The sequence below is a fragment of the Orbicella faveolata genome, unplaced genomic scaffold, assembly GCF_042242905.1.
Source record: "Orbicella faveolata isolate gen_17 unplaced genomic scaffold, um_ofav_v1 contig_12, whole genome shotgun sequence".
NCBI classification, from domain to species: domain Eukaryota; kingdom Metazoa; phylum Cnidaria; class Anthozoa; order Scleractinia; family Merulinidae; genus Orbicella; species Orbicella faveolata.
This window is the reverse complement of record NW_028301539.1, coordinates 10,065,265-10,084,020: the sequence shown is the minus strand read 5'-3', so window position 1 is coordinate 10,084,020 and position 18,756 is coordinate 10,065,265. Positions and strand designations below refer to the sequence as shown.

At 36.9% G+C, this 18,756-nt stretch overlaps 2 protein-coding genes across 3 annotated transcripts; both read left to right on the top strand.

Annotated features, from left to right (window-relative positions):
• The first annotated feature begins 23 nt into the window (after window positions 1-23).
• LOC149116533 (neo-calmodulin-like) lies at window positions 24-9,428 on the top strand. 2 transcript variants are annotated; one of them, XM_089283749.1, is made up of 5 exons: window positions 24-483; window positions 1,334-1,349; window positions 1,761-1,908; window positions 3,489-3,695; window positions 9,144-9,428. In XM_089283749.1, exons 1-4 carry the CDS (start codon window positions 431-433, stop codon window positions 3,581-3,583), a joined length of 312 nt encoding a protein of 103 aa, XP_089139875.1. In that variant the 5' UTR covers window positions 24-430; the 3' UTR covers window positions 3,584-3,695; window positions 9,144-9,428. The 2 variants fall into 2 exon arrangements, with proteins under 2 accessions (XP_089139875.1, XP_089139874.1); XM_089283748.1 differs by having other exon boundaries at window positions 3,489-3,732.
• A 1,101-nt stretch (window positions 9,429-10,529) lies between these two features.
• On the top strand, window positions 10,530-14,996 carry LOC110051392 (calmodulin-like). Its single transcript, XM_089283735.1, has 5 exons — window positions 10,530-10,682; window positions 12,466-12,496; window positions 12,862-13,005; window positions 13,374-13,616; window positions 14,177-14,996. The coding sequence occupies exons 1-5, from the start codon at window positions 10,680-10,682 to the stop codon at window positions 14,203-14,205; spliced, it is 450 nt and encodes a 149-aa protein (XP_089139861.1). The 5' UTR covers window positions 10,530-10,679; the 3' UTR covers window positions 14,206-14,996.
• The last annotated feature ends 3,760 nt before the right edge of the window (window positions 14,997-18,756 follow it).

Below are 18,756 nucleotides of genomic sequence, written 5' to 3'. Positions count from 1 at the left end.
CTTTCTGCCACTAAATTTACTTCACGGAAAAATACATATTCCTTTTATTTTTCAGTATTGAACGATTTATTTTCGCAGTTAATCTGGAAAATGGGTATCAACTTGAAACGTTCCGTCACGCCAGCCTGTGTCACGCAACTTTTTCCCTCCCCTTCCCTCCGCCACACCTACACTAATCCATTTTGCTCCCCTCAGTTCTCGCTCATCAGAGTTTGGAAAGGGAAAGGAAAAATTCTGTGTAATCTGCTGCACGACAATGATTATTTTCAGCTTACTTTTCAAAAAAATGACCGCCAAAAATTTGCATAAGACCTGCTCGCGACGCACAGTCAAAGGCGACAATCCAAATTTGGAATATTGCAGCAACCAATCATAAACTGTGTTCTATTTCAAGCTTGTAGCTGATGAAAATTTGTATCTACAGGCACAAATGGTGAAAAAAATTTGGTATCTTTTTCTCCCATGTACAGGCTTTTCTTTAAGGTAGGACGATTAGTGTTTCAAAGGATTGCCTAATTATGAAGTTCATTTAGAAGTGACTCGCCGAGAGTCGAAGGAAGGTTTTGTTTTCACTGTCAGCGAATGTGGTTCTACCGAGACAACTCTGGTCTCTTGAGCTGCTGGTATAAAAGTTCAATGGGGAGGTTGAACCTGAAAGCGACAGGTGAAGCTTGAGCTCTTTTTCAAGAGGGGCTACTTAGGACGCGGCACGGTCAGAACGGTTCCTTATTGGAGGTTTTAACGTCACGCAACTTTTCTTTCTTTCTTCTTTTTTTTTTTTTTTCATTTTTGAATTTGTTTCTTTAGAAGGAATTAGATAAAATATTCAGCCAGTGTTATTAAAGATGTCGAAGTGACTTAATTTGAAAATCAGTCAAAGGTATCAAAAATGTTTATATTTTCTGAAAGTGTCTGTTTAATTACGTGCCCCATTTGGGATGCAAAATGCCCCAGGACGTCTGGAGTAAAGTACATGTTTAGCAGAGGGTAACTTGATTACCCAAACCAGTTTTATCCCTTATAAACACTATTTATAGGATGGGGTCTTGTGCTGAATTATCCTGAATAACAAAGGCCACTTATAATAAACTTGAATCAACCTTGCTTAGTTATTAGAAACTGTTTTCTTTTCAATTTTGTTCTTTTTCAATAACTTGGTGATGATAAGCTCCATCAATTTTGATGTGCACTCATTCATTGTCTCCCTAGCCAATTGTCTTTCATTAATAATTAAAAGTCTGACTTGTATGCCTCTTAACAATTCTCTCTGTTGCTGATTTTTTATTATTATTATTATTTTATTTTTATTTTTTGCAGGCTGATCAACTAACAGAGGAACAGATTTGCAGGCAAGTTCTAAAATACCACAAGCTATTCCCATCAAATAGATCAAATTCTATAAATTTGGGGCTTTTATTAAATTATTGACATAGGCCGAACAAAAATTATGTTGTTACAGGCAATGGCCAAACATTTACATGCCCAAGAATTTTACATGAGGTTGCTTTTATTTTTGTCAGAGGCTAATTTAAACAAAGGTGATGCAGTACAATTCTGTGAAAATAAATTACAAAAGGAGTGAAAAACCAAAATTATTACAAAAGACATAAAAGGAATATATGGCAACTGAGTTTTTTTTTTTAATGTTTAATTTCTTTCCTTTTAATTTGCTATGCAATTTTAATATATATTATGCTAACAAGTCAGAATAAATAACCCAAGCTGCTGGCAATTTCATTTCTCAATCTTCTAACTTGCAGAATTCAAAGAAGCATTTGAAATCACTGTTTGACAAGGATGGAGATGGTACAATCGCCACAAAGGAACTGGGAACAGTGATGAGATTTCTTGGACAAAATCCAGCAGAAGCAGAACTTCAGGATATGATCGATGAAGTGGATGCAGATGGTTAGTTAAGTTCCTTGTGTGGACTGATCATGCTCCCTTTTGTTCACTCTTTAAATTAATTAAGGAGTGAGTGGAGCCAGGGAGCAGGAGCCTGGGAGAATAGGGGGTGGGAAGCAGGAGATCTAAGATTGCTTAGCTACATCATATTAGGATGTGTCTCCGAATTTCCAGGGGACAGGAGCAGGATTGACAAGGGTGGTAATTGGGAGATAAAGGTACCAGGAGCAGGAGAGCAGGGTACGGGAAGCAGGAGGTTCTGACCTCCCCCCCCCCCCTCCCATACTAAGGAGAGAGACCTCAATCAATATTTATTCCTACATACATGTACAACTCAGCTGAGTACTTGTGATCCCTGAAATCTTTCAAGGATCATCAAGATCAAGAAAGGTAAATAATCCAACCCATTCATGTAATGCTTTGGCCAACACACTACCATTGTGTCAGCTGACACTTTGCCAATGCGTCCACCATCGATAGTTAAAACTCTTTATTAGTTAAAACTCTTTATTTATAATTATTGATCATTGACTTTTCAATATGTGGTGGCTCCTAATAAAAGGAAACATTTTTAAGGGCAGTTTTCCTGCACTACGCTGTACACTGTGGAGGTTGTTTAGCAATAATGTCTTCCATCTAAACTGCTCAAATGCTCGGTCTCCTCCAAAGTTGTTGAACCAGGTGAACTCATCTAGGTAACTGGGTATGTATTCATACAGGGCACCACACATCCAATTCAACTTCTTCTTGACTGATCAGACCCACTAGTATAATTGCCTGAGATGATACTGGGGTGTATACCACTGTCAGGATCTTTGACCAATATCCATATTTGACCTTAAAAGATTTTGCTCCAAGATCTTGCACAAAGATCTTGACAACTAAGATCTTTCAATTCAGGATCTTTTAGGGGTGACATATATGTTCCCTCACTTAAAATCATGAGTCTCAAAATTTTCATCGCATTTCAGGGGTCTCCCAGTCGTCTTTTCAGAGGTTTTGTGAGTCTCGCAGTCTTGATTTCATTCCAATTCATAAAGCTGTTTTGGAGTCTCGATTTCTTGCAAGACTAAATAAAGTTCCAATTTGGTTGTTTGTTTTTATAACTGACATCTGAATGTCTAAGAATTATTCAAACACCTTGCACTCATGTTTAAAGCACTTTGAAGTCTCAGTCTTGCAATTTAAAATGTCACAAATCTATCAGGCTCGCAAAGAAAAATGTTTAAGTCTCGCCTGAGACCTCGCAAAGTCTCACATTTATTATTCACCCCCTTCTTTTGCAAAAAAAACCCAGCTTAAATTAAAAGATCCTTAAATGGTTTCAGTAGCTGTTAGGTCTAGATCTTTAAAGATATATCCACAAAGATTCTGCAGAGTAATAATATTACTAGGGTTCCATTACCATTTGGCTGACACTCTGCTTTGCCGACCATTCAATAAATCTGTGTTGAAATAAAGAAGGATTAAAGTGCTGGTGGCTTGAGCTATGATTTGCAAAACACTCAGGACAAGGCCTTTCGGTGGCCTTAATGAAAAATCTAAAATGCTCTGACGCAGTTAACTTCTGGTCTTGTGAACAGGTAATGGAACAATTGATTTTCCTGAATTTCTCACAATGATGGCAAGAAAAATGAAAGAAAGTGATAGTGAAGAAGAAATCAGGGAAGCTCTTTGATTGGTTGACAAAGTTGGCAATGGTTACATCAGTGCAGCTGAATTGCAACATGTAATGACAAACTTGGGAGCCGAAACTTACAGATCAAGAAGTGGATGAGATGATCCAAGAGGTAGATATTGATGGAGATGGACAAGTCAGTTATGATGGTAGGGGCAAAGTATATGCACATTAAATTGGTATAGGGGTACAGTGAAACCTGTATTAAGTGGACACCCTTGGGACTCTCACTAGTGTCTGCTTAAAACAGGGTGTCCGCTCTAAGCAGGTTTTAATATATTGTGCAATAATAGTTAACAATTATTATTAACGCTTTTGTAACACAGTGTAACACAGTGTAAGATAATTTACATTACGACTGCTCATAGCACATTACCCTGGTGAAAATCTTTCAAGGATCTTCATGAGGATCTTTGCAAGGATCTTCATCAAGATCTTTAAAGATCCTGGTTAAGATCTTTAGGGACCCTCAGGAATCTTCAAGGATCTTAAAACTTCTTGTCAGGATCTTCAAAGATCTTGCCAAGATCTTGAAGGATCTTTAAGGATCTTCAAAGTTCTTGTTAAGATCCTTCAAGATCTTTGAAAGATCTTCAGTTCTTTTCAAGATCTTTGAAGACTTTTGCAAGATCTTTAAAGATCTTTGCAAGAACTTTGAAGATCCTTAAAGACCCTTGGAAATCTTGACCAGGATCTTTGAGGATCTTGATAAGGAATTTTGCAAGATCCACAAAAACATTGGCAAGGATCTTGTTCAGATCTTCAAGGACCTTGTTAAGATCTTGCAATACCCTCAAAGATCTTTGTCCAACTTTTCAGTTCCGATAATTAGTACATGCATTAGTTTTTTATCAGATGTAAGGAGTCAGAGAACATGTTTCTCGATATGATCACCAGATTTCAGCGGACTGGCCCTTAGTCACATTAACTGTTTTAACAAAGGATATGTCCACATTGCAAACGAGAAAATGTTACTTGTAAACATAAATTTTATTTGTGTAACAATTCTTACAAAATTGTTCAGAAGTTGACTGAAGCTAAATTCTGTTCATATTATTTGTGTTTTTCATCAAAAACACACATAACACTAAAAAAAGAAGCCTTAAAAATGATTTCCAGTCTGTACTGTGTAGTCTCAGCACCCTAATGTTTGTGTGTCTCACTTGATGGAATGCAAATGGATCTTATTTGTTACAAACCATATACCTTATCTTTGAGGCCTTTCAAGTTATTTTTCCAACAGCTTCATTGAGTTTTACAGCTGCAAAGTTGTTTCATCAAGTGATATGAGAAAGAACGAGGCATAAAGCTTCGTATCCATATTGGCAGTTGACATGGCACTTTGAATTTACTTCATGTATTAGTAAGTAGTTGTGAAATGTTACATTTTGTGATGTCTTACATGAAATAATACAATACTTAAACAAACTCTCGATGCACCGTATGGATTGGAAACCACTTTTAAAAAATGAATAATGTCTATGCAACTTGATAAGTACATAGTATTAAAATAGCATGAATGAAACAAGTTGAAAATTAAATACCTAGAAAATAGCCTTAAATTGTCCATAAAGAGGTATAAAATTGGGGTAAGTAGGAAAAAAAACCTTGCAACATACAGTAGACCTAAGATAGCTTTAACATACATGTAGGCATGAAACAGGGAAAAAAATATTTTTAGCATAGGTATCCCACATTAAAACTATGTCTATTTTAAAACCAGTGACCAGAAAGATCATGCAAAAATGGGACAAAAGCAGGTTTAAAATGGCTGATAATAGGTGAATAATTTTAGGAAAATAGTAAAAAAAAAAAAAAATGGCTATAAAATAGAGCACATGAGAGCCCCATTTGATCTAGTTTTCTGAACAACTGTGCCAGTGAGTCAAGATCTAGATTTTTATAGTATGCTGAAGCTAAAAGAATTCGTCCAATACAAAACCAAAATGTTCTTTCATTTCTGAACAAATAGCGAGCACTCTCACAGGGCTTTAACTGTGTGTGGTCTTAAGTTTATGAGAGTTGACTCTGGAGTCAGGGTACAAGAATTATTTTCTCAGTGTAAAAACATCAAAATTTTATAGTATGCCCAAAGGTGAGAATTTCTTAAACTACAAAGTCAAAATAATACTTGAAATTGCTTGACATTTCTAAAGAAAGGTCTACTATTCTATGAAGAAATGAATTAGTTTTGCAGTGGAAATTCTATTAATAATAATTTATCTAGTTATCTAATTTATCTAGGTATCTAGTGTTTTCAAAACACTTTCTGACAGCTGGGTATCTTAACACAGTGTATAAAAAACAGTGATATTAAATTAGGAGGCAAATGACAATTTAAACAAAATAATACTGCACCAAAATTCAATGACTCACCAACTTTATCCTTAGATATTAAGCCACTCGTAAAAGAATTATCAGTAAGATTTTTGTCCAGTAGCCAAAGCTAAGGAGGAGACCACATCAGATTAAAGACCAGCTGGAACATCTTGTTTCTGTTCAGAATTAATTTTATTTCCTAAATTTGAAGGGTTTCTGTATGTGACATACAGATTTAAGCTTACTGACATTTTTGAAGGTCTACATGTAGCTTCAAATTCAAAGTTTCGAACTGCAAGACTACAGTGTATTTCCTGTCAGGTCCAACAGAGTGGAACAGTACAGATTGTGATGGAAATAGTGAAAGTATTATCACTCATGTTTGTGAATTGTTTTTCACTTAGCTTTTTAACCATGTAGTTCTGTTGGTGAATCTATTACTTCCAAGATTTTCTGCTTTAATAACCAGTGAATAACTAGAACAGAAGCACACAGCAACATGTAATTAATATCAGCTAAATACATGTACGTTGACCTCTGAAGGCTTCATGGAGGCTAAAAGCAACTGCTCACAACAGAGATTTCAGATCAACTTCTATGACAAGCTTTAAATTGTTTTTGGTTAAGTTATGATTGTACAAGGAGGAAGACATTTCACAATTTCTGCAGCATAATGCCAAGATCAAGTTTAGAGATAAATATCATTGCAGTGCTGATCATCAAAGCACCATTTAAAGTCTAATTTCAGAAGCCTTGTGATTCTTTTTAGGTACAATTTCTTTCAGGGCCAAAAGAACCAGATTTTGTTGCTTATAAAACATCATTCCTGATGCATTTCTGTTGAAATTAACGCGCTCCTTTCTCATAGCATTGCATCATGGGTCATAGGACTCGTTCCCGGGTTCCTATCAACATTCAAATCCAAGATGGCGTCTTGTGCCTGGTGTGTTCAAATTCGGCTTTTTACTCTGTTTCAGTGACTTTAGAGGCCAGACACAAGCTTGAAGTTATTAAGACACCATTTGCAGACATCATTTGACTTACAGAGTTGAAAAACTATCTACTTGTGAGAAGCATGAAATTTTTAAAAGTCTTGATGAAGAGATGTCTTACATTGAACAAGGTTAAAGTCATACCTGTTGCAAAGTCTAACAAACTTTGAAACATCCTTCAAAGAATCCTATTAAGATCTTTAATCCTATTAGGATCTTTAAGGATCCTAGCAAAGATTACCAAAGATCTTTGCAAGATCCTTCAAAAAATTCCTTAAAGAACCGTCAAAGAACCTCATTAAATCTTCAAGGATCTTGAAGGATCCTAGCAAAGATCCTGCTGGGACCTTACCAAGGATCTTTGCAAGATCTTGATCAAATCCTTGAAGATCTTGAAGGATCTTGGCAAAGATCTCTATAAGATCCTTCAAAAGATTCCTTAAAGATCTTTCAAAGATCCTCATCAAATCCTCAAGGATCTTAAAGGATCCTAACAAAGATCCTGTTAGGATCTTACCAAAGATCTTTGCAAGATCTTGATCAAATCCTTAAAGATCTTGAAGGATCTTAGCAAAGATCTTTGCAACATCCTTCAAAAGATTCCTTAAAGATCTTTCAAAGATCCTCATGGAATACTCAAGGATCTTGAAGGATCCTAGCAAAGATCCTGTTAGGATCTTACCAAGGACCTTTGCAAGATCTTTCCTAGGAAAGATCTTTGCAAGATCCTTTAAAAGTTTCTTTAAAGATCTTTGCAAGATCTTCACTGAATCTTCAAGGATCTTGAAGGATCCTAGCAAAGATCCTTCAAAGATCCTTAAAGGATCCTTAAAAGATCCTTATCTTTAAGGATCTTTGGTAGGTCCTTGAAGATCTTCAAAGATCCTCAAAGATCCTGTGAGGATTTTCACCAGGGTATGTCCAGTCAGTCATTGTATCAACCTGGAATAATCTACTTAGCTTTAAGATGACATCGCTGAACAATGTTAAAGGAGTCTGAGTTGAGCTTTTAGAGGTGAAAAGCCCTTGAAGTGTCTGGCTATTACAGGCTTTGGGCAACAAAATGGCTTAATTTTTGTGTCCACGTCTGCTTAACAGAGGTGTCCACTGAATGCAGGTTTATTTTACAGTAAATGTGGAAGAAAATTTTGGGACTCTAGCTGGTGTCTACTTAATAGGGGGTGACCGCTTAATATGCAGTCTGCTTTATAATACAGGTTTCACTGTAATTTTAGTACCCTGCTTTTGAAAGCTGCAAATATGATTGTACCCATAATTGGCTACAAGGTCCAGCCATCTCTTGTATGATTTCAGTTAACATTTTTTGTTGCACTGAATTTAGTAATTAAGATACTTTCATGGGCAGGACTTTGAAAAGCAAAAGACATATTTAGATTAGTGGAATTATCCAAAACAAAACAAAACAACAACAACAACAACAACAACAAAAACTGGGAAAGTAGTACACTCTTTTTCGTAATAAGTTTCCTGCCCTTTATGTCTTCGAAAATTCACTAATGTATAAGCTCGTAACGTGTCGGGGATGGGGCATTTTGTAATGTGTGAGCAAAGTATTACCATTTCCAAAATTGTAGCATCATCTCCCACGGGAACTCCCCTATAAAAATGACAGAGTTGCTGTAATGGTCAACAAAAATAGTTTCAGAGACCTAAGTCGCAGGTACCAGTTCTAATGTCATCTATGGAGGGCCTCCCAGGGGAATAGCATGTTACCTTGATCCCTTCAAAATCTCACTTTTTTCCCTTGTTCCCCATTAACAAAACGCACTGTTCCCTAAAATTTGATATCAACGTTCCCTGTAATATAGTAGAGATATCTCTTGTCCCCTCAAATTAATCCCCAAAATGTCCCTTAATGTTCCCTTGAAATAAATGATCATGTCCTTTGTTTGACAAGCCCCTGGGAGGTCCATTATTTCTCAGCTTGGAGTCACTGCCACTAATGAAAGCCAAGTTCACCCCAGATGTACAGGCTCAAAAATTTCTATTATTACAAATTGCTGTAGCATTCACTTGATCAATGGGTAAACAGCTACTAGACATGTCTTAACTTTGAGGAAACTCTCTTGAAATTTCTGGTGTCTGCTTCTCATATTTTTGGTGTACCAGCAATTAAAAACACAAGAACCAGCACCAAAAACCATACTCACTCACCAGGAATGCCTGTACATGCTAAACCAAATACCAAGCTATATTACAGTAATTCCCTTTGATCTTGTTCCCTGCAGAGTTTGTAGAGATGATGACCTCATAGTAATCTATTACCACAACTAGAACATGTCAGCCTGCAAAACCCACTTTGGTGGATTATACTTCATGTACCATTTAACCAAGAGTGCACTGAGACCAGCATGACAGAGACAGTGTCAGAACTGGACTAAGGGTACATAACCGTATAGTGACAATGTTTTTAGAAAACATACTTCTCGCAAAATGTTTCTAAGATATTTTGAATGCAAAGTTTGTTTATGTTGCTTGCCAGAAGATCAAATAAAGAATGATCACAAACTGAATGTTTTTTTGTCTCTCTATTTGATTGCGATTTGTAAAGAAGTGGCATTGTCAGTTGTAAAGCTACAGTGGATAGTAAACCATTGTCAGTGGCACGAGGAGAAATAAAACTGACCACAATTATAAGCAAAACATCAAGCTTTACCTCTCATAGCCAAACACTGGGGATAGGAAATTTCAGCTCTTCAAAGTGCGCTTCTCCCCTCCGCAAAGGCTCCTTTGACCTTGCTTTAGTTTAACCATGCAGAATGCCGGAAGCACACAGTGTGAGGAGAGGGGAAAGAATGCGAGGAGGGACCTCTTGACGGGTGACCTAAATTTCTTACGACACCTGAGCACATGACTTGAAGGAACCTACATAACTGTACAATTTAACTATGAACTTGACAAATGGATTGTCTGACCCTAATATACTTAAACGTTTTCACGTTATATTTGTTATTTTTCTGTCGCCAGCGCACGTTCACAACTGCGACTTCGAGTTCTGTGATCCGTTTACAGGATTGCCTCGCTAAGTTGTTGTTGATTCCGAAAGTGTTGCAAGGTGACAATAAGATATTTACTTCAAATGATATTGTCATCATTAATGTATTTTTGAACAATTTTCTGGGGTCGCAAATTCTGTTTCTTAGCGAACTCAGTTTTCGGTTTCTTAGCTACAAATTGACCCCTTCTCCTGAAATAATTAACGCGAGAATCAAATCTTTCTTATGGCTATGCCGTCATGGACAGTTTCTATACGAAGTGTCAAATGGGAATCGTAAGGATTATTTCCAACTTTCCAGACATAACTACTCCATCTGACTTTCATCCGAAGTGATGAGCAAGACTCGCGTGACGGATCGATTCGCGCCATTGAGCGCACTTGCCCGTATGTCACGCGAGCTTTGTGTTTCTATTTATACTGTGACACGCGATGTAACAATACTCGATCTATAAATACTTCAAATACACTAATATCTCGCGTTTATGGAAGAACCAATAAAAGTACGACCTAGCAATTAATGCTGCATGAATCTAATAGGAAATGGTCAAATTTCATTCCCGGAAAAGGAAAACAAATAATTACGATGCCGCATCAGCCGCAAGTCGACGCACTTTTAGTAATGTCCATCCTAATATGGAAGTCTATTGTTTTCAAAAGGCGAATAGGGAGGCATATTTGACTAATTGGCGCTAGAAAATTACTCTGTTTTCTAATTTGGAAACTCATTCTTTGCAGGATTTGACAACTAGAAATCAACGCACTGACGATGGTAAGATTCTTTTAGATTTATTACAATTGGATTTGAATTTGAGCACTCAAAAGTGCTACAACATGTAAAAATATTAGAGAGCCTTAGTCGGTTTCGTTTCTTGGTAAATGACCAGATCGAGTAAGCTAATTTCAACCACCGCCGAAAAACGCCCACAGTAGCGTTTCCCGACAGGTTTTTATTGTCATTTGGAGTCGTAGGATGGTCGATCATGCTTTTCTGAGGATGCTTAAAAGCCATTAAATGGCGATATGTGCATATTAGTTCTAAGCTTTGTGCGAGGAAAAATCGCTTTGTTCGCCCAGAAAGTTGTGCATGAAAGAACATAGTGAAAACCTCGGGTAAAGTATAATTGTTTTTAAAAGTTATGTATTATTTAGTAGCTGGTGAATATTCATGAATGCCAGATGCGAGCTATTTTTCTGTTCCTTAAACGGAATGCTGTTTTGTCCGGTTTATTTGGTAAAAGGGAAATTTTGTTGCGATCATGCCAAATTTAATGTGGCGTCTTCGATCTGGATTGTATAAAAGTAAACGCTCATTGATATTTTGGTCAAATTATTCGTGAAGTTTTCCCCGAGATCGAACACATGCAGGCCCGTGTTGACAGCAATTTAAAGTGCTTTACTTTTCGGATGATTATTAATAATGATAGCTTTTCGATTTTTCCTTCGGGTATATAAGCTCAAGTTCAAGTATTGTCGAAGGCAACGTTAAACATTTTATCAAGCTTTTTCTGTTGTTATTTTCTTATCATTAAAGGTGTTAAGAATATCAGTCTTTCTTCCAATTTGTACAGTCTCTTTCGTCCAATTTATATAGCTGCTTTAGAACTATGCCACAAAACAAAAACACAGCACAAAAGGTGACGAGGAAAACTATTGTAATATTTAGTGACAGCTTTTCATTAGCCAATAACTGCCTAGGCCCAAGTGTTGATTGTCACAGGTGAAATAACCCAGTCTAACAGTTGTAAAATATTTATTCAAAGTTCACATTTCGAATTCTCCTAACAGGCAATCATACATTTGTTTCAATCATTGTTTGGAGAAATGGATAATACGTCAGTGCATTGCTCCAAGTTGATTTTTTTGTTCCTTTTTCACATTCATCTCATATTCATGTCTGTCTGCCACTCGGGTATTTTTAAATGGTACACTTAAAAGCAACTTAACATTTCAATTCTGAGGGCTAATCAAATTTCAACCTCAGTGCAAGTTGCAAGCAGAGAAATTGAGAATTCAAAAAAAAAAAAAATATATATATATATATACTATATTATTATTGTGGGAAAAGTCAGCTGTCACTTGAAATAAACAAATTGAAGCTATTAAGCAATGCCTAAGATAAAGCAATCAAATTATTTTGATGTTGGCTTGCAAATGACTTCCTGGCATATGATTGTATTCCAATATTGTGAGCATAATTATGATTCTTTCTCTTGAATTGATCACATCCATTGATAGTTGCATTTTCTTGTCCTGGATTTTCTTCATGGTTAATGCCAAAAATGTACTGAATTAGTAAAATAGGCAAGCTGGTTTGAATGTCATGACAATTGCCTCATGAGGTTTGTCAAGTGCAACATATGTTTTTTTCTTTCATATAACAAGTTTTTAAACTCATGATCATGGTTGAATGATACTATATACTCAGTCTATTTGAAGCACATCGTCATCCAATTGCAAATGTAATTCTGTTCATCAATTTCTGTAATTCCCTGCTGTGGTCATGTGACGCAAATTAAGTAACTCCATTTTCAATTTGGAATTTTTCTCTCAAGGCTGATCAACTCACGGAGGAGCAAATTGCAGGTATGACACTTGAGTATTTACACTCGCAACGAAAGTAGAATTTTAGCTGAAAAATATGAAAGAGGGTAAGAACTGAGCTGTGTATTGTACTGTTCCTGAAAAATATCCATATGTCCTCCCCCCTCACACCACCCCTCTGGAATTTCTGGTTTGGCTTCATACTTTTCTTTCAAAATATTGGTTTTTACCTATCACCCCTCAAAATTTCTAGTGACCTTCCATAGGGTGGGTATTGGGTATTATACTCAGTAGCTAGGTTTTACAATGTATTTAAAGATATGCCTAGCCGCACGCCTCCACTCAAACTAAATCTTAACTTTCATCTTTGCATAACATTCTTACTGTATTTCTGTATTCTGTAACAGAATTCAAAGAAGCATTCTCGCTGTTTGACAAGGATGGAGATGGTACAATCACCACAAAGGAACTGGGAACAGTGATGCGATCTCTTGGACAAAATCCAACAGAAGCAGAACTTCAGGATATGATCAATGAAGTGGATGCAGATGGTAAGACAAGGGTGCTTTCTGAAACAGCCTAACAGATCATTTGAGACTAACACTGTGGACCTGCCATTTTTAAGCCTTAAATCTGCATGCCAGTCTTTTCATTCTTGGTGGTTTGATTAGCTTTTATCTCATCTTATTCTTTGTCTTTATTGTTTATTATTATTAGACTACTAAAACTAAAGTCTATGATAAAATTATTTTAAGATGTATTGAGATGTACATGTGATCAAAGCTAAAATAAAACATTAAAATCTATTTTTGATCAAGTTAAATGACGCAATAAATTAATGATAACACAGCAAATAGATCAAACAGTCTTTTTAGGTGTATTATTTCAAACTACAATCTGTGTGTCAATTTTTAAACAGGTAATGGAACAATTGATTTTCCTGAATTTCTCACCATGATGGCAAGGAAAATGAAAGATAACGACAGTGAAGAGGAAATCAGAGAGGCTTTCCGAGTGTTTGACAAGGATGGCAATGGTTTTATCAGTGCTGCTGAGCTGCGACATGTAATGACAAACCTGGGAGAGAAACTCACAGATGAAGAAGTGGATGAGATGATCAGGGAGGCAGACATTGATGGTGATGGGCAAGTCAACTATGAAGGTAACTCTCAGGTTTCTTATTCAAGGTGCAGTGAATGGGAATTCAAAAGTGGTCCTATTTGTGGCTGGTGGCTCACGAGAATGGGCTTTTGTAACAGAGGACATTAGAGGATGGCCGCTAATGAGAGCTCTTAGTGTTCATAAACTTTCAACTCCAATTGCACCTGGCAAGGTTCCATGCTTTTCACAGGTTATATATAATACCTTGTACTATAAAGTTCAAGATCTTTGTCCACAAGTATTCTAACATTCTGAATTGAGGCTTAATCTGGATTGCCATAATCAGGCGCAGATCTTTCCTAAATTGTTAACGGTTTTCGAAAACAATGAGCGCTGAAGGCGTTAAAATTCAGGAGGATCCAGGTCCATGCTCTCCCAGGAAACGTTTTGGATTTTAACTCCTAACGCCTCTGTCCTGGGTTTCTGAGTCACTCTGGTAAAATGTGACTGATTTCTTTAAAGGGATGGAAACCAATATGGATCTGCACCTGATAACTATTTGCAACTACATACAATATTAATTTATTTATTTATTTATTTATTTTGTTATTATCTTGTCAGAGTTTGTAAAGATGATGACCAGCAAGTAACTGATCATGTCTGCAGTCTCCAAGTTTATTGAGAGTGAATTGTCTGTGCAGTTTAAACAGCAATTTGCCCACATTCCCATAGTTCTAAATTACTCAGAATCACCCAGATGTAAGGGAGATATTTATGCATAATTTTATTAAAAATATTGATTTTTCCACTTATGGTTACAAAGAAGTAAGTTTAAAATTTGTCTTGAGCTTTGCTGTTGTTTTAGCCAAAATTAAAATTCAGTTCAAATTTAAACCCCTTCTGGTGTGACATTAATTACGTGCCAACTCTCCTGCAGTCTCTCATGTGCAGGTGAATTTCTGTGTTTTAGTGTTTCAGCAAAAATTTTTAAAGGCAAGGTGCCTATTTATTTATTGGTGAGAAATTATAGATTGACAGATATTGACCTCACATACCGTAATAGGTCTAGGAATACATCAAAATGAGAAAATGAGAAATGCCTTAAACACCTCTCAATATATTGGAAGGCTTTGGGTTTATACTAATAGATCTTCAATTTCTAATATCCCAGGGATAAAAAGCTCACACCTTTGACTCAGAACAAAACTTGGCAGGTATATTACAGTACCATGCATTAAATTTCTTCAGGGTTAATCCGGGTTGGTAATATATTCAATGAGGTTTGACGTGATGTGTTTGCTGGTTAACAACCAAAGTTCCAATAGTCAGAATATTGCTGGTAGATTTTAAAGATGGCACATGCAGCTATAGTTAAGCTTGTTAATTAACAAAAGCTGTAAGAATGTTGTTGGAGCAAATAAAACAAGCACCTTGTATTGCATGAGATTTGTCGTCGTCGTTTTGTTTTGTTTTGTTTTGTTTCTTCTTTTTGCAAATCTTAAACATATCATTGCTGGAGAAATTATCTAAAATACCCCCCAAGTTTCAACCCCCCACCCCAACCCTGGGTATGGACATGTATTGTCAAGGAGAATGTAGACCATAATATTATGATGCACATGTAACACAACAGAAAACCTTTTTTGTGGAGAACTTTTCCTCCCTTGTGAGCAATTGCGATTTTGCAATTAATAACACCTGAGAGTGGGTAAATGTTTCATGAATGTGATATTTACACAAATCAACCACAGGGACACTTGTAGGCCACAGAAATGACATCATTCTAAAACCATAAGCGAGCTTGATCTCAGGACAAACTTTTTTATGATGTCACTTCTTTGGTCTACTAGAGTCACATAGTTGATCAAAATACAGTGGAACCTCCAGTTGTGACCACCTCTCGTAAGGTACAACCTCTCCTCAGTGACCAGTTTTCCAAAATACCAAAAGTTTCCAAGTCAAATCACTATATTTGGAACTTCTGGTAAGCGAACACCTCTCGTAAGCGATCGCGACAACCTTTAAAGCTAAAGTTTGAAATTTTCTTTTGTTTTTTAACCTCCCGAAACGACCACTTGACAACAATATAGCAAAAATTAGATAAGGTGTTGTATAATTATCGCATTCCTGGGTGGTACAAGAGAGAGAACTTCTCAATGGGAAGTACTGGATTTTTTCTCCAAATTGACTTTCCACATGAATAAAACATTTAAAACATGGCAATGGGGTAAGTCTCTGCAGTTACCTTATGCTAATGAGGCAAAATTTGAACCCGATATGGTCCAAGGCTTGACATTTTAGGTGGTCGCTTACGGGAGGTTTGACTGTACTTGCTTTTTTAAAAATTAGGTAACAATTCTAACTTGAAACTTATGCATCTGTCACTGGAACACCACCCCCACTGCACACACACACACACACACACACACACACACACACTCCAGGGAATTACATGCGGCATTACAACTAGCGACAGAGCAAAACCAACAAGGAAAATGCCCTACATACAGGGGACGCATTTTCGGGTCTAAACCCTACCAAAATGAGGATAATGCCCCACATACAAAAGACAAAGAAATAATATTTCTCCAGACTCACATTATTACTTTCAGAAGTGTGACTGACATTTATTTTTTAGAACTTCAACTATTCCGGGATGAAATGCACAGCCATTCTCAGATGTGTCGAAAACGAAGACCCAAAAACAAAGACCGAAGACCTAAGACCCTGTGGTCTAAAACGAAGACCCACTGGTCTAAAACGAAGACCCACTGGTCTAAACCGAAGACCCACTGGTCTAAAACGAAGACCCTGTGGTCTAAAACGAAGACCCACCGGTCTAAAACGAAGACCCACTGGTCTAAAATGAAGACCCACCGGTCTAAAACCTTTTTTTCTTCAGGAAAGACTATACACTACACTAAATTGCTTTCGTTTTTGTAGCGCATAAATTAAAATGTCATCTGAGCGCGCGGCAAACTTGACAGTTGCTTTGTCTCAGTCGGTACAACGTGTCAAACTGTGTAACACAATGAAATACCAACAGTATAGAAATATACGTTTTAGTGACGATTTTAGTATAATTTATCGTCACCAATATTCTATTTTTCAAACGCATATGAGCAAATTATGATGAGGTGACTTCATTACTTTGCTTTACTGTACTTATCATATAAAGGCGCAAAGGTCCACTGTGCGTGACTCGCAAATTTATTCACCACGTGCTACAAGAATTTGATTTTCCCAGGAAAATTACGTTATCACTCTCACATGCATCCCTCACTTCTGTAGCGCATAAATTAAATGTCACCTGAGCACGCGACAAACTTGACAGTTACTTTATCTCAGCCGGTACAACACGTGTCAAATTTTGTAACGCAATTAAATTTCAACAGTATAGAAATATACGTTTCAAAGTTAAGAGCCTGTTTTGTAAAAAGTCAAAGTAATAAGATTTTTTGTTTGTATGATGAGACTAAATGAAATTTTCAAGTTTGGTGTATGACACTTTTGACATATATCAAAACCGCAACAGTTCTGTAACTGTTGTTCGTTTTTACACTTGGCCAATATATCATCAATTACAAATATTGGTGACGAAATAAAATCGTCACTAAAATGTTTTTTTTTTTTTTCTGTTGGAATTTAATTGCGTTACACAATTTGACACGTTGTACCGATTGAGATAAATTATCTATCAAGTTTGTCGCGCGCTCAGATGACATTTTAATTTATGAGCTACAAAAATGAGAGCAATTTAGCCTACAATCTTGGACAGAATAAAAAGGAACAATTAACCCCCTTCCCCCCAAAGCAATGATTAAGGTGCGAAGGAGCAAAAACATGCCATTTTGGCATCATTGAAATGGAGGGGGGGAGGGGGAGGGGTGGTCCAGGTGTTCCATTTACTATTTTGTCCAAGATTGTAGTGTATAGTATTTCCCTGAAGAATGTGAGAGTGATAACATAATTTTCCTGGGAAAATCAAATTCTTGTAGCACGTGGTGAATAAATTTGCGAGTCACGCACAGTGGACCTTTGCACCTTTATATGATAAGTACAGTAAAGCAAAGTAATGAAGTCACCTCATCATAATTTGCTCATATGCATTTGAAAAACAGAATATTGGTGACGACAAATTATACTAAAATCGTCACTAAAATGTATATTTCTATACTGTTGGAATTTCATTGCGTTACACAATTTGACACGTTGTACCGAATGAGATAAAGCAACTGTCAAGTTTGCCGCGCGCTCAGATGACATTTTAATTTATGCGCTACAGAAACGAAAGCAATTTAGCCTAGTGTATAGTCTTTCCTGAAGAAAAAAAAAGGTTTTAGACCGGTGGGTCTTCGTTTTAGACCGTGGATCTTCGTTTTAGACCAGTGGGTCTTCGTTTTAGACCAGTGGGTCTTCGTTTTAGACCGGTGGGTCTTCGTTTTAGACCACAGGGTCTTCGTTTTAGACCAGTGGGTCTTCGTTTTAGACCAGTGGGTCTTCGTTTTAGACCAGTGGGTCTTCGTTTTAGACCGGTGGGTCTTCGTTTTAGACCAGAGGGTCTTAGGTCTTCGGTCTTCGTTTTTGGGTCTTCGTTTTCGACACATCCGCCATTCTCCCTCTGGCACATTCTTTCTATCAATTCCGGCTAACGAAAATGATTACACAGAGAAAAGAAAGGTAACGCTAATAGCAAGGGGTCATAAATATGTGATTACCATTATGTACAGTTGTCATTCATAACATAGAAATTCAGCAGATTCTCTGTACCTTCGGATTGTCGACCGTTCGTCTCTTTCCAATATGGCGGTGCACAGCGATTGTTACCAGGCTCTCGTTCCAGACCCCTTTCGTACCGGGCTATTGAAGTTTCTCCTCCCTGCACGACCAAGGCAAAGCCAGATTTGAGACTTCCGTGTAAACGTTTGCGAAGCAGTCCACACCAATACCGTATTTCAACAGGATACTATTATATTCAGCAGAATGCAACTAAGGATGTTCGCGCTAAAATTTTCCAGTCGATAGATTTTTTTTTTTTGATTTTTACTGCATTCAAATAATGAGTTAGTTGTGACAGAAATGAAAAAAAAAAATTGGGGGCTCCGACTTCATTTCAGAGATAAAGTGTGTGGAAAGCTACCCTGATTTTGAAAAATTGGCGCAAGTAATTCAACATGGTCTACAGGGGTTTATAATTAAAA